General features: G+C 45.5%; 1 protein-coding gene across 3 annotated transcripts in view; it reads left to right on the forward strand.

The window, feature by feature from the left end:
• The window catches only part of akt3a (v-akt murine thymoma viral oncogene homolog 3a), a 135,929-nt gene that overhangs the window by 21,764 nt on the left and 97,928 nt on the right, over positions 1-16,237 (forward strand). For all 3 annotated transcript variants that reach the window (XM_046357310.1, XM_046357311.1, XM_046357309.1), the window contains exon 2: positions 324-583. In XM_046357310.1, the coding sequence (XP_046213266.1) occupies positions 538-583 (46 nt within the window). In that variant the 5' untranslated portion in view covers positions 324-537. The remainder of the gene's footprint in view (positions 1-323; positions 584-16,237) is intronic.

A 16,237-nucleotide genomic window follows, 5' to 3' on the forward strand; every position in this document is an offset into this window, starting at 1 on the left:
CTTTCTTCTATCCTGTTTTGAAAGAATATACGCATATAAAAAGACCAATAAAGACAGGAACATTGCAATATAGCTATTTAATAATAAACAGCATAGGAATGTGGTCCAGGGAAGAATAGGAAGTATCAACAGGAGAGGCCAACTGCTGAGGGGAAAACAATGCAACAAGGGAAAAGCAGCTTTGGTGGGATGGAGGGATGTTATTTGGCTTCACAATGACTGCTGTTTGTCATGTCAGATTGTGTAAGAATGAAGGGGGAACGACAAGGAGAGAGAGAGAAAATAATCCATGTATTATTTCCCCCCCTGTTACTTCCTTCCAGGCTGAGTCACCACTGGAGAGTGGGAAGGTCTGGAGAGAGAGAACGAGAGAGAGAGGGGAGGGAGAGAAGAAACAACCACGAGAGGAAGAGAAGACTCGACACACCACTTGTATGTGAGTGCGTGAGAGAGAGCGAGAGCGACTGAGCGAGCTGCCGGGAGAGCTCGAGTAAGGGAGGACGAGAAACACCGCCGGCGTCGAGGCTGGGAGGCACCATGAGCGATGTCACCATCGTCAAAGAAGGCTGGGTGCAAAAAAGGGGTAAGTAGTACCTCTCCTCTTATGGGCTGTTTTGTAACCGACTGGGATGAGTGAGAGTGAGAGAGAACATGGAGATGTGTGTTTGAGAGAGAGAAAATGAGTAAACACATGGATGGGTGATTAGTCTGTGTGTCTCCCCAGAGACAAGTGTCTTTATTATGGTTGGCTGGCTGCATTACGCCAGGGCTTCAGTCTGATTGTGTCTGAAGAGAACAGTGTGTGTGGCTGTATGAGAGGAGGGGAAGTGGGAGCACACAGCATGTGCCTGTAGTATGTACATGGTTTTCTGAGTGTCTGTGTGAGCTTCGCTTGCTGTGGTTGCGTGTGTGTGTGTGTGCGTGCGTGTTTGGCTGCTGTTGTTAAATGAAGGGGAAGGAGTGCCCCAGTGTTGATGTTGCAAGGCTGTTTTACTCCGATTTGACTTGGTCTCCCCGACTGTGTGTGGAATAGAGGCAAAATTATATTTGCTTTAAGCTGTTGTCCGCTGCCGGCTTCTGCTTCTATTAGACATGAAACAACCTCCCTTGTCCCTGACTCAATGCTGGTGTCCCTTTCTGGTCCTAGTCCTTCAGGGGTGCTGTGCTGAATCTGACATAAACCCTGAGAAGAGGAGAGAGAATTCATTTAATTCAGTTAATTAATTAATCAGTTAATTTAATAAAGTTTGTGTTAGATTTAGTTTTGAAATATTTCATCTTTCATTTTCATTGTTTTTTATTATCTTTTTCCTGTAAAGCACATTGCGTTGTATTCCATGTCTGAAATGTGCTGTATAAATAAAGCTTGATTTGATGTTATGCACTTGGCCTGTTGCACAACAGCTCTGACATGTGAGGAGCATGAAATCTCAGGGTCGTGGGTCACTGGCCGGTTTCTCTGTTGAGATCTGTTGATGAAGATGGACAAGACATCACCCCTGGTCTACACTGGTCTTGGTGTCTTGCTCACTTTCTGTCTCGGTCTCTGTCTGTTTGATGGCCTTCTATTTCTCCTCAGTCTGTGCCCTGAGTGGGTGCCCTGGGTGGGTGCCCTGGGTGGGTGCCCTGGGTGGGTGCCCTGGGTGCCCTGGGTGGGTGCCCTGAGTGGGTGCCCTGGGTGGGTGCCCTCTGACAGATTGTGAGTGTTCAACATTTTTCTCGTACCACCTAAAAATTCTCAGTGCTGTACTAAATTAGAGACAGCCTTAGTTTGCCTTACATCCTTAGTTGTGTGTGTGTGTGTGTGTGTGTGTGTGTGTGTGTGTGTGTGTGTGTGTGTGTGTGTGTGTCTATCCAAGCATGTGAGCAGCAATGGCACTGGCAGGCTCCAGTCACTCTTGCCACCCCATTTGGTTGAATTATGAGCCCCTAGTCCATGTCTGACACACTTGAGTTGATTTAGAAGACTCCAGGTACACTCCTCCAGCTCCTGCTCTCTCATTGAGCTGCTGCCTAAATAGATTTTTATGGACAAAATACAAGTGGTGAAGTGGATGGTTAGTGGACCTTAATGTCTGATGTGATTTGTGGGGTTTCTGACCCCTAGGGCTTCTGCTACAGACTACAGACTTATTATAATAGGATCTCTAGCTGTCTTGGTCCTCTGTAGCTTAGTTGGTAGAGCATGGCGCTTGCAACACAAGGATAGTGAGTTCGATTCCCGGGACCACCTGTATGTAAAATGTAGACACACATGACTGTAAGTCACTTTGGATAAAAGCGTCTGTTAAATGGCATCTATTCTAGATGTGATGAGCCACAGTCTGTTCTGGGGTTTTAGGCCTGCAGCACAGTCACATTGTGTTCTGTCTCTAAAGCTCCCAGAGCTCATGTCTGTCTATCAAAATGGAATGCAGCTTTTTAGGAGGCGTCTGCATGCAATTTTCCAGACCATAGTACAGAACCATTATTTCAATGCTTTTGTGGTCTTACACAGTGTCAAGGCTTGCAGTTTAAGTGCTATTTGATGGTATTGAAGTATTGATCCACTCAAAGCAGAATTAGCCTAAACCAAGAAATTAGCTTAAGGACAAAGCTTGTTTTTCATCAGACATGATTGAATCAAGGCTTTAAGCTCTGCAAGGGATTCCAGTGAAATGCATTGGGGTGGGGGGGAGCAACCAGAGGCACGGGTGGGAGCGAGAGTGCTGTTGAGTTATCTGGGAAATGTCTGAACCTTAGAGCTTTATAATGCTAGCTTGTGCAGAGGTCATGTGAGTGTGCAGCCGTTGCATCGGTTTCAATGCAAATCACACGGGTAGGTGAGTGAAAAATAATGTAGTGTATGACACAACACCGTTTGAGCACACTAGTAAGATTAAGCATAATCACACCGTGTGTGTGTGTGAGTCAACTTCTCGGAGCCTCCCAGATGTGCACATGCTCCAGCGCTGTCCATTCCATCCCATATAAAGCCATGTGGGAACCTGGGGGATCCGTTCAAACTTCCCTCCCTCCCTCCCTAGGAGGGGAGGGGCCACGCCTTCCTCCAGCCATGCAGCCTGCAGATGGGGAGACGAGAGGAGCCTCGGCCCTAAGCTGCCTGGGAAACAGAGCACGTTTGTTGGGCTTGGACTCTGGCCAACATGACCTTGTTCACCCTCTCTTTCTCTGCCCCTCCCTCTCCTCTCTCCATCCTTCGCTCATCTATTTTCCCTCCGCGCTCTGTCCCACTCCATTCTAACCGCCTGCCTTCCTGCTTGTGTTTCCCTTGCTGCAGTAAAGTTATTTTGTCCCTGGCCTGACACAGGCTGTGTCTACTGGGTGAGTTTGTGAAAACAGAGCTGTGATACAAGGGGAAAGGGGGGCGTCTGGCGGTGACATAATTTCCTGTTTACGGACCAGCTGAATGGGTCTCTCTGAGAGGGGGCCAGCTGAAGAGAGGATGATTGACCAGCTCCTCTGTCCTCCTCCCTGCATTACATCCCTCCATCCATCCATGCTCTCACACTCAATTCACTAAGTGCTGATTGAACTCTGGGCCAATGATGTCCTCATCCCCTGGAAGCAGCAGATCGGAGATGAAGGTAGAACAATACACTACTAGGCTCTATTCAGTCCAAATCTGTAAACGCGTTTCCCTGTTCAACCAAAAGCAGCATTCTTCCATGTGTGTATTATTGTCACCCAAAGTGAATTGTTTTCAGCTACTTCCTGAAATCCGGTCACTGGGTTTGATGGAATAAGTCCAACTGCTTCTGGGGCTCACTTATAGACATGTATTAATATAATTCGATGACTTTTGCAGTGTGGATCTCCTAGATATCTCCATCACATATCTACATGGATTCTTTCTAGCATATGGTGAAGCACAGAGGGAAATGGATGGCATCTGCACCATTCAGATAAGCATCCCACATGGCCCCCTTGGATTGGTTCTGGATGGCGTGTCTGTGTCATCATCTCTGGTTAAGAGCAGACCTGTGTGTGTGTGTGTGTGTGTGTGGTGTGTGTGTGTGTGTGTGCATAATGAGTGCTCTGGGGCTGCTGGGATCACATGGCTGCTCTGCTGCGGTCTCAGTCAGAACAGTGATGGAACACTGTGTACTGCAGGGGTTATGACTGGGGAAAAATGGGAGTGGGGGTGGGAGGGGGTGGAAGCTGTGCGGAGGCATGAATGAAGCTCTGTCTCACGCTCTTTCTGACTCTGACCTTGGTGGTACCAGCTCTGCTGACTGTGCTGTACCTTCAGTCACCTCTGGCAGGGAGAACCCATCTGACCCCACACAGAGCAACACTTCAGTGGCCATCGCACCACTCCTCTGGCTCCCCTCTCTCCCCCTCCGCCCAGGCCTCATGGTGGGGTGTGGTGGGGTGGGGGCTGCTATTGTGAACTCCCTGGATATCTCCTCCATGACTCAGAAGAAAGTGAGACACAGACAGCAGCCAATGTGATGTGACCTGTCTGGTCTGTTTCCATAATTTGCTATCAACTTATCACACTTATGGTACATGTCTAGCTGCTCCTCCCCTCTCCAAGAGCACTAGTAGATAATAGTGTGGCTTCACTACTATCAGACCTGTCTGCCTCCAGTCTTGTCCTCATGATGGGCCCCAGCGTGCGTCTGCCTGCCTGGTAGCGCGTTCCATCTACGCATATTAAGTGGAGGAGTGCAGCCTCCACAGTCACGACTCAGCCTTTCGTGCGTGTCTGTGTGATGTATCAAGGACACACACGCACACAGACAGACTTACTGTATATACAGAAAATGGTCTGTCTGGCTGTCTCTCTAGCTGGCTGGCTGTCTGTCTGGCTGGGAGAGGTCTTGCTTGCTGACTGGCTGGGTGGCTTGCTGGCAGTCTTGTACGTGACTAGCTGACTGGGAGAGATCTTGCTTGTTCACTGTCTTTCTGGCTGGCTGGCTGGCTGGCTGGCTGGCTGGCTGGCTGGTTGGCTGTCTGGTAGAGTTCTTACTTGCTTGCTGTCTGGAGAGGTCTTACTTGCTAGCTGACTGGGAGAGGTCTTGTTTGCTGGCTTTCTCTGATTAGCTGGCTGACGCTGGGAGAGGTCTTGCTTGCTGACTGACTGGCTGGCTGGCTGGCTGGCAGTCTTGTCTAACTAGCTGGCTGGGAGAGGTCTTGCTTGCTCACTGTCTTTCTGGCTGGCTGGGAGTGGTCTTACTTGCTGGCTGACTGGGAGAGGTCTTGATGCTGGCTGTCTGTCTGACTAGCTGGCTGACTGGGTGAGGTTTTGCTGGCTGTCTGTCTGACTGGCTGGGAGAGTTCTTGTTTGCTGCTGTCCAGGGAGGGGTGCAGGCCAGAGGAACAGGGTTAGGGTGCTGCTGACTCACGGCCCAATCCAGAACCCGTGTGTGTGTGTGTGTGTGTGTGTGTGTGTGTGTGTGTGTGTCCGGATGGCCCAGGGCCGGCCTTCTCTAATGATTGTGCTGCATTATTATTAGTCATCAGCCTGCTGACTGATGTGGTCCATGTGTTCTGATCCTCAGATAGTGGATCACATAGTACTCGACTCAGTGCTCTTCATGTTGCTCTACCCTCATCCATCCCTCAGTCCAAACTGTACTCTGTGTGTGTAAATGTCTGCTGCGTGTCTTGTCTGTGTGTTGAGCCCTGTCTGAGCAGGAGAGAGGAGGACTAGGGAGGTTGGGGTGTGATGCATTTAGACTCTAAATGCTATTGCCATGTCTGTGTTGAGGGTTGAAGTGCTTGATCTTTACCAAATGCCCAGCATGTGCTTACTCTTACTTTGTACTTGTAACCTGTAGCAGGAAATGTATAGGACAGGATCAATATCTATATGACATGTAATGTAATGTCTGTAGGCTACATGTTTCAAACAGACCACCATAGTCCCTGTGCCCAAGAAAGCGAAGGTAACCTGCCTAAAATGATTGCACTCACGTCTGCTAAATGACTTAAATGTAAATGTAAATCGGTAGCCATGAAGTACTTTGAAAGCCTTGTCATGGCTCAGATCAACACCATCATGCCGGGAAACCCTAGACCCACTCCGCTTCAGATACCGCCCCAACAGATCCACAGAGGACCCGATCTCAATCGCACTCCACACTGCCCTTTTCCACCTGGGCAAAAGGAACAGCTATGTGAGAATGCTGTTCATTGACTACAGCACAGCGTTCAACACCAGAGTGCCCACAAACTCATCACTAAGCTAAGGATCCTGGGACTAAAGCTCTCCCTCTGCGACTGGATCCTGGACTTCTTGATGGGCCGCCCCCAAGTGGCAAGGGTAGGCAACAACACAGCTGCCACACTGATCCTAAACACTGGGGCCCCTCAGGGGTGTGTGCTTAGTCCCCTCCTGTACTCCCTGTTCACCCATGACTGCGTGACCAAGCACGACTCTCAAATCAAATCAAATCAAATTTATTTATATAGCCCTTCGTACATCAGCTGATATCTCAAAGTGCTGTACAGAAACCCAGCCTAAAACCCCAAACAGCAAACAATGCAGGTGTAAAAGCACGGTGGCTAGGAAAAACTCCCTAGAAAGGCCAAAACCTAGGAAGAAACCTAGAGAGGAACCGGGCTATGTGGGGTGGCCAGTCCTCTTCTGGCTGTGCCGGGTAGAGATTATAACAGAACATGACCAAGATGTTCAAATGTTCATAAATGACCAGCATGGTCAAATAATAATAAGGCAGAACAGTTGAAACTGGAGCAGCAGCACAGTCAGGTGGACTGGGGACAGCAAGGAGCCATCATGTCAGGTAGTCCTGGGGCGCGGTCCTAGGGCTCAGGTCCTCCGAGAGAGAGAAAGAAAGAAAGAGAGAATTAGAGAGAGCATATGTGGGGTGGCCAGTCCTCTTCTGGCTGTGCCGGGTGGAGATTATAACAGAACGTGGCCAAGATGTTCAAATGTTCATAAATGACCAGCATGGTTGAATAATAGACTCTAACACCATCATTAAGTTTGCTGACGACACAACAGTGGTAGGCCTGATCACCAACAACGATGAGACAGCCTATAGGGAGGAAGTCGGAGAACTGGAAGTGTGGCCACACCAACAACCTCTCCCTCAATGTGAGTAAGACAAAGGATCTGATCGTGGACTACAGGAAAAGGAGGGCTGGACAGGCCCCCATTCACATCGACAGGGCTGTAGTGGACTGGGTTGAGAGTTTCAAGTTCCTTGGTGTCTACATCACCAACAAACTATCATGGTCCAAACACACCAAGCCAGTTGTGAAGAGGGCATGACAATACCTTTTCCCCCTCAGGAGACTAAAAAGATTTGGCATGGGTCCCCAGATCCTCAAAATGTTGCACCATCGAGAGCATCTTGACTGGTTGCATCACGGCCTGGTATGGCAACTGCTCGGCATCTGACCGTAAGGCACTCCAGAGGGTAGTGTGTACGGCCCAGTGTACGGCCTAGTGTGTACGGCCCAGGACCTATATCCTGGATGTCAGGAAGCTTGGCCCCAGTGATGTACTAGGCGGTGTCAGAGGAATGCCCAAAAAATTGTCAAAGACTCCACAATCACCCAAGTCATAGACTGTTGTCTCTGCTACCGCACGGCAAGTGGTACCGGAGCGCCAAGTCTAGGACCAAAAGGCTCCTTAACGCTTCTACCCCCAAGCCATAAGACTGCTGAAAGCCATACATTGACCCCCCCACCCCCACCCCCACCCCACCCCTTTGTTTTTACACTGCTGCTACTTGCTGTTTTATATCTATGCATAGTCACTTTACCTCGACTAACCTGTACTCCCGCACATTGACTCGGTACCAGTACCCCTTGTATATAGCCTCGTTATTGTTATGTAATTTTCTTATGTTACTTTAAAAAAAAATCACTTTAGTTTATTAAGTAGATATTCTTCTTAACTCTATTTCTTGAACTGTTGGTTATGGGCTTGTAAGTAAGCATTTCAAGGTAAGGTCTACACTTGTTGTATTCGGCACATGTGACAAATAAAATTAGATGTTTGATTTGATTGATTAAGGCTTACTGAATGAAAAGCTTGCTTTGATAAAGTTGGCTTTATTAGTTGTAACAGTCTAATGGTAATGGAAGAGTTATTACTGGCCATACACTAGAGAAGTAACAGAGCATTCCTCCCAAAAGGAGCCTCAAAGTTAGTTTTTTCAGAGAAACACTCTACTTTTTAATTAGCAAATGGGTGTTTTCATCTAGATAGTCAACATAATTTCCCATGATCTCCTTTCTCTCCTCTCTGAATGAGACTGTAACTCTCACTGAAGACATATTTCACTGTCTGCAGTCAACACATTTATCAAAGTAGTCAGAACAACAACAGGGACTCATCGAGCAGCTTAAATTACTTCATTAGAACATTCCTCTCCCTCATTAAACATTCCTGGAATGTTCTGTCTGCTTGCTATCATCACTGGAACTCAATCATCTTCCGCCTTCCGTCATACCATCCAGAGAGTCTTCTCACTCATTCTCTAGATCCAGTATCCCCCTGCAAGGCTAATATCCACAGCATAGACCAGCTTAAATTTCAAGATGGTACATGCTGGTCTATGCTGGTCATGCTGGTGTGACCAACATGGCCAAGCTAGTGAGGCTGGCTGACCAGATGGTGATGCTGGTGACCAGCTCATGCTGGTATGCTTGTGACCAGCTCATGCTTGTTCTGGATGCTGTTGATGCTAGTATGCTGTTGACCAGTTTATGCTGGTATGCTGTTGACCAAGCTGGTCTATACTGGTCCAACATGGTCTAGCTCAGGGATGGGCCACAAAAAAGTGAACTCATGAGGGGCCGCAGTGGCTCACGTGTCTGAAAACCCGCATCCATACCCACACAAGCAGTCAGAACCGGCCCTAGCCTTTTGGGGACCCTAAGCAACATTTTGTTGTCCCCCCATTTGACCATGATTACTACAAATGGATATGGTCTAGTGGCCAGCTAACATACCAATCTAAAAATGTTTTGCTTTAATGGGTTAATTGAGTGACAGTCAGTGACTGACATAACGTAACTGCTGATGTACAATTTTTTTTCGAAATTGTGCCTTGTGTATCCTACTATTCTAACCCTAAACAGTAAGTTGAGAGCAAGACTGAGTTCCCTTTTGCTCCGTGGGCCTACAAAAGGGGGGCTGCCAGTTACCCATCCCAGGTCTAGCTGGTCAAGCTAGTCTGGCAAAACCACACCTATTATCATATTTCCCAGCATGCTCTATTGCAGTCAGATTTTTCAATATCTTTTTGGTTTGTTGTGTTTTTGCATGTACATTGATTTGATGAATTAATCTTATTCTACACAAAGATAAATAACATACATTTTGGTGGACTTATTAGTTGAACTTATTGCACACGGTACTGAAATGGTTGTTCCCATTTTGATGGTTTAGGTAGTCTTATTTACTCCTCTTTCTAACCCTGGCAGTCATTCTGAATGCAGATTGTGGGCGAATAAAAGTTTAAATAGTTGGATACCAACATTTTAATAGGAATAAAACATCATTTTGCAAGCCAGCAGAATGTGACTTGCAGACCTGTTTTGGCCACTGTATTAGGGAAAAACGAAGCTCTCAAATGAAGGCCTTATGATATGTCATGCACTGTCTTTAAATAATAAAGCACTTCTGCTGGTCACCAATGTCCAAAACCCATCGAAGTCACCAGCGTAGGCACCAGCAAAGGCACCAGCAAAAACACAAGGCACCAGCGAAAACCCAGCGAAGGCAGGTGACCAGCATAATCAGCCTATTCTGGTCTATGCTGTTTTTTCAGCAGGGATGTTCTATAGCAGGGCTGCCCAACCGTCTTCCTGGAGATCTACCGTTCTGTGGGTTTTCAGTCCAACCCTAATTTAACACACCTGATTCTACTAATTACCTGCTCAACCAGACCTTAACTTTTTTATTTTTTTATTTATTTCACCTTTATTTAACCAGGTAGGCTAGTTGAGAACAAGTTCTAACTGGAACCCTATAGAACAGGGCTGTCCAACTAACTGAATCAGATATGCTAAATTAGGGTTGGACTGAAAACCTACAGGAAAGTAGATCTCCAGGAAGAGGGTTGGACAGCCCTGTTCTATAGGGTTCCATTGGTACGTATTACCAGGCCCTTGTTTCTCTGCTCATATGCTGGCTCAAACTTGGTGTTTGGTGTGAAGAGTTGCAGGATCATAGAGTTCACTCCTGTAATGATGAGCTCAATGTCAAGAGCCTGATGACTCAAGAGTTAGGAGGAAAGAGAAGGAGTGAGTGGGGGAGAGAGACCACTCAGCCATGTCTTTCTGTGCTCTTTCCCCGTCCAGTGCTCAGGTTTCAGGGCAGACAGGACAGGACCTCTGTTCAGGGATGGACATCTTGGCTAGTGTGACCGTGTCAGCTGCCACCCGCTTGAATGTTGCCATTGAAGGGGAAAAGGAGAAGGGGGTGGCCCATACCTATGGCACTGTTAGGCTGATCCTCGGTCTGGGGGGCAAGGCTTAGAGGCGAGCTGTAGGAATGGAGGCTGGTTTGACTCAAGATGTTATTACCTTTTTGGTTCAACCTCTGAGGAACACTCTTGGTATTGATTGGCTTTGGCTAAACTCATGGGTGTCGATCTGCGAGAACACGTTGTACCCCGGAACGGGTCTCTTGCTTGAAATGGCCTTTTACACAAAGCTCAATGACTTTAAATGGAACCATGAGTAAACCTGTAGGAAACGTTTTACTGAAGCAGAGAGGGAATGTTTTTTACTGTTCTTCAACAACGTACAACTGTCAGCCTGTGTTAAAATATGCTTAAAATGATTAAACGGCAAACAAGTGATTGCGTTGAGTTGTTTTTGTGAAATTAACATAGACATGGTTTTAAAAAGCAAGTGGTAATATTAAATTCAGTTCCGAAATTTGTAGGAGCCTTAACTTACCCTGTCCTGTAGCTCAACTTAACTTACCCTGTCCTACAGCTCAACTTAACTTACTCTGTCCTACAGCTCAACTTAACTTACCCTGTCCTACAGCTCAACTTAACTTTCCCTGTCCTGTAGCTCAACTTAACTTACCCTGTCCTACAGCTCAACTTAACTTTACCCTGTCCTACAGCTCAACTTAACTTACCCTGTCCTACAGCTCAACTTAACTTACTCTGTCCTACAGCTCAACTTAACTTACCCTGTCCTACAGCTCAACTTAACTTTCCCTGTCCTGTAGCTCAACTTAACTTTCCCTGTCCTGTAGCTCAACTTAACTTACCCTGTCCTGCGGCTCAACTTAATAACTTACCCTGTCCTACAGCTCAACCCTGTCCTGTCCTACAGCTCAACTTAATAACTTACCCTGTCCTACAGCTCAACTGTTAATAACTTACCCTGTCCTACAGCTCAACTTAACTTTCCCTGTCCTGTAGCTCAACTTAACTTACCCTGTCCTGTAGCTCAACTTAACTTACCCTGTCCTGCGGCTCAACTTAATAACTTACCCTGTCCTGCGGCTCAACTTAATAACTTACCCTGTCCTGCGGCTCAACTTAATAACTTACCCTGTCCTGCGGCTCAACTTAATAACTTACCCTGTCCTGCGGCTCAACTTAATAACTTACCCTGTCCTGCGGCTCAACTTAATAACTTACCCTGTCCTGCGGCTCAACTTAATAACTTACCCTGTCCTGCGGCTCAACTTAATAACTTACCCTGTCCTGCGGCTCAACTTAATAACTTACCCTGTCCTGCGGCTCAACTTAATAACTTACCCTGTCCTGCGGCTCAACTTAATAACTTACCCTGTCCTGCGGCTCAACTTAATAACTTACCCTGTCCTGCGGCTCAACTTAATAACTTACCCTGTCCTGCGGCTCAACTTAATAACTTACCCTGTCCTGCGGCTCAACTTAATAACTTACCCTGTCCTGCGGCTCAACTTAATAACTTACCCTGTCCTGCGGCTCAACTTAATAACTTACCCTGTCCTGCGGCTCAACTTAATAACTTACCCTGTCCTGCGGCTCAACTTAATAACTTACCCTGTCCTGCGGCTCAACTTAATAACTTACCCTGTCTTGCGGCTCAACTTAATAACTTACCCTGTCTTGCGGCTCAACTTAATAACTTACCCTGTCCTGTGGCTCAAGTTACCCCATACCCGGGTTGTGCCAAGATACTTTTTTTGCAGAAGCTATGTGTTCAAAACTGTGATGTTTACATGAATTTGTATTCTTTCCAGGGATACACAGCATCCTGAAATATATGTAGATCTTTGTCAGAAATAAAATGATATTTCCCTTGATACAGTGATGCTGCCACTAGGCACCATGGCAACTATAGAACCATACAGTATAGAAGTACTGACATTTCCCAAAATGAATGTTGGTTCTTAAAGTTCTCAGAACTTTCCCAATGTCAAACCATTTGGAGAACATTCCTAGAATATTGTAATTAAACGTAACCATGTGGGAAACATTCTGTTAATGTAATGAAATGTTTTTTTTGTCAAGTTCTTTAAATGTGGTGAGAGTATTCCAAAGCTAAGCAAATATCCTGCACCATTCCCAGAAAGTTGTGGGAAGGTTCTATGCAACATGTAACATTTTACATTGTGGTCATTTAGCAGACACTCTTATCCAGAGCGATGTGCAGTTAGTGCATTCATATTAAGGTACCTAGGTAAGACAAGCATATATCACAGTCATAGTAAGTACAACATAAAGTGCTTTAAATACTCATAGGACAACAACACTCTCACTAACCTCTAAGAAACATATGGTTCTTAGAACATTTTGTGCTAGCTGGGTTGAAGAGCATTTGGACTCTGCCGGTCTATGCTGCATTGACATACGTATGGTGTCTTCCATAAGCCTATCCCTACCTAGCCAATCAGAGCTGTTGTGTTGTAGACTCACTCGGTGTTGTTGTGGGTGTGTAGGACCTCCTTTGTTTTTCATCCGAGGATATAGTGGCCATGCTCATAAATATGTAATCAGCTGTGAGCCATTAGGAACATTGGGATACCATGCCAGAAGTCTTCATGGTTGATGCCACACACGCATGCAGTATCTGCTGACCTGAACTATCAGTTTAGGCAACAGATACTGATCAGTCGTGGTGATGACGCGTTTGCCTTGTGGAACATCCAAACTATACGTTCACTTTTCATTAAGTGTTCAATGAATCTTTCATGGGAAAGTGTCCCACTCCGGCATCAGTATGGAAGAGTCAGACGTATATATTATATTATTATTATTACGTGTGCACGCTGTTCTGTGAGGAGCAGTTGGTTGGGACCATACAGTATACTGAACAAAAATATAAACACAACATGCAACCATTTCAAATATTTTACTGTGTTAAAGTTCATATAAATTAATCAGTCAACTGAAATAAATTCATTAGGCCCAAATCTATGGATTTCATATGACTGGGCAGGGGCACAGCCATAGGCGGGCCTGGGAGGGCATAGGTCCACCCACTGGGGAGCCAGGCCCAGCCAATCAGATTGAGTTTTCCCCCACAAAAAGGGCTTTAGTATAGACAGAAGTACTCCTCAGTTTCATCAGCTATCCAGGTGGCTGGTCTCAGACGATCCCGCAGGTTAAGAAACCGGATGTGGAGGTCCTGGGCTGGCGTGTTTACACGTAGGGCTGTGGCGGTCATGGAATTTCGTCAGCCAGTGATTGCCAAGCAAATAACTGCCGCTCTCACTGTAATTGACCGTTCATTAACATAAACACATTCAGCATCTCAAGCCACTGACGCAGACCTTTGGAACATCTACATTTTCAAAAGTCTAATAATAATGTAATATAGCCTACACCTTCACAATAAATCCAGAATTTAGACCGGTCTAAAGAAGCATGATATGAAGTAGATGTAGTCTATTTCAGAAGAACAGAATAGCATACTCTGAGTTGTCCTTATGTTAGGTCCTCATCTGGCTGTTGGCTACGCTAGTTCATTTACCAGACAAGATTTGCTTGCAATTCCCCTGCATTATTTGATGTAATTTTATGGTATGAAGAATACAATTGAACAAAGCTGAATAAAATAGATAGGATGTTTTCTCCTAACGATTTGAGGGAGTGAGCACACACTGCTATTCTGTGGTGAATGGTTAACAAAGAAACAGGTCCTCCTATACGCTTAATTTAGAGTTATTAATGTAACTTTAGTTGTTCTACAAATTTTGGGCTATATGTTTTGACTTTTTAAATAAATTCTAATTCGGCATGATACGACTTTAACAATTATTTGAAAAAAGTTGCATGAAAGGCGTGAGCTCTGTTTTTTGTGCAGGCTTTACACACTTCATCAGCCTCTCATTCATAATTTGACAAGCACTTGATAATGCCTCAAACTTTCTGGCGTCATCCCCTTTGTGAGACCATAATGCCCCTTAAAAAAATCCATGTCTTTTGCTGCCAGTGGCTGTTGTGCGCTTGGGCTGAATATGATAATTATAATTCACTTCTCCCTGAGTGCTGTGTGCTCCAAAGCACCTCTCACTCATATGGCTCTCCGTCGCGTGATCGGGTTTTTCTCACAGGCTACAAGTGGAGACCGACACATTGGGGACGCAACTGCACGCATCCATATCCAATTCTGAGGTGCATATTGAAGATATTGGAAGAACCGTCCACATTTACTTTTCGTCAGCCAACAAGATGAGTATGCCTAACGAACAGCAAAAGCACTAGCCTACATTAATCTACTATTCCCATAGTATAAAAGTTGACCTATTGTGTGCAAGAAATAAATATTTCAAACATAATCTGGGACAGTTGTGGTATGCGATAGATCCCAAATTAATACAACCACTAGCATCAAAAAACCTAATTTACGCAAAGAGGCTGACGCACCAGATCAGAACGTTAGTTGTGATACAAACCTTATCAAAACATATAGGCCATATGGGCTAGACTACATGAGGTGTGAGACTATGATTTGAAAAAGTCACAAAAAAAAGGCATTGTTTCTTTCCTTACGCTGGGCATCATTCACAAGTGGTAATATATCATTCACAAGCGATAGGCTAATATTATCACCCATCAGACTATTCTTTATTTAATATTGTCTTTACATATACTATTTAGCATATGTGCAAAATTTGTTTTGATTTAGAATGGACCATTATCAGGCACCTGTCTCGAAACAGGGTTATGGGAAAAAATGCAGGTCTTCTATGCACGTAAATAGCGAATGGAGGATGCTTTTTCCATGATCATTTTTAAAATGCCAGCCAGGTAGGCTTTACTCCTGTTGTAAAGAGAAGCAATGTGCTTAATATTAGGAAGGTTGAGAAATAAATATTGTAGGCCTAGCTCATAGAAAGCTGATGGGATACTTCTCTTTTTAATAGAGGCCACCATTGTTTTCTCACGTAATTGCCTAGCCTATAGAAATGTTGCACATCATGAGTTTATGGGCTCTCATGAAGTGTTTCATGAGATTTTCGATTACGTTTGCATTGATGTCAGAGTGGTTAGAGGGACAATAGAATGCTGAGTACCAGGCAGTTAGCACATTTGGTAGGCTACTAATGACCAACAGCAGCGTCAGAGCTTGGAGAACCTAATTGATCACGTGCAATTTGACTGCCTTCATGACTCGTGACCACTGGTGTTTTGTGGTAATATGGTCACTGTAATAGCCCTAGTTACATGTGGTCTGCGGTTGTGAGGCCGGTTGGACGTATTGCCAAATTCTCTAAAACAACATTGGAGGCGGCTTAAAAAAAGGGCCCGACAGACAGGGCTGCCGTGCTTCTAGCTCTTAGGAAACTTTGCAGTATTTAGTTTTTTTTAAATGTGCTATTTCTTACATTATTAGCCCAGGAAAGGTTTAATGTTATTATATACAGCCTGGAAGAACTCTTTGATATCAGAGCGGCGGTAACTCACCAGCATTACTACCAGGAATTTCCCAAATCTGATCCTTTGTTCATACCCTCCAGTGCATTGTAACTGATTCCAGAGGCTGTTCCAAAACACCGCCGGTGGAAAAGAGGTACTCGGAGTGGACTTTTAGTCTGACTCAGGAGGTGTGCACACCACCTACCGATCTGAGCATATTACTCGCTAATGTTCAGTCTCTGGATAATAAAGTTGACGAGCTCAGAGCGAGGCTTTCCTTCCAGATCGATATCAGGGATTGTAACATATTCTGTTTCGCGGAAACATGGCTCTCTCGGGATATACTGTCTGAGTCCGTTCAGCCAGTTGGGTTCTCAGTTCATTGTGCAGACAGGAATACATATCTCTCCGGGAAGAAAAAGGGCAGGGCTGTA

Source organism: Oncorhynchus gorbuscha, linkage group LG07, assembly GCF_021184085.1.
Source record: "Oncorhynchus gorbuscha isolate QuinsamMale2020 ecotype Even-year linkage group LG07, OgorEven_v1.0, whole genome shotgun sequence".
Classification (NCBI taxonomy): Eukaryota; Metazoa; Chordata; class Actinopteri; order Salmoniformes; family Salmonidae; genus Oncorhynchus; species Oncorhynchus gorbuscha.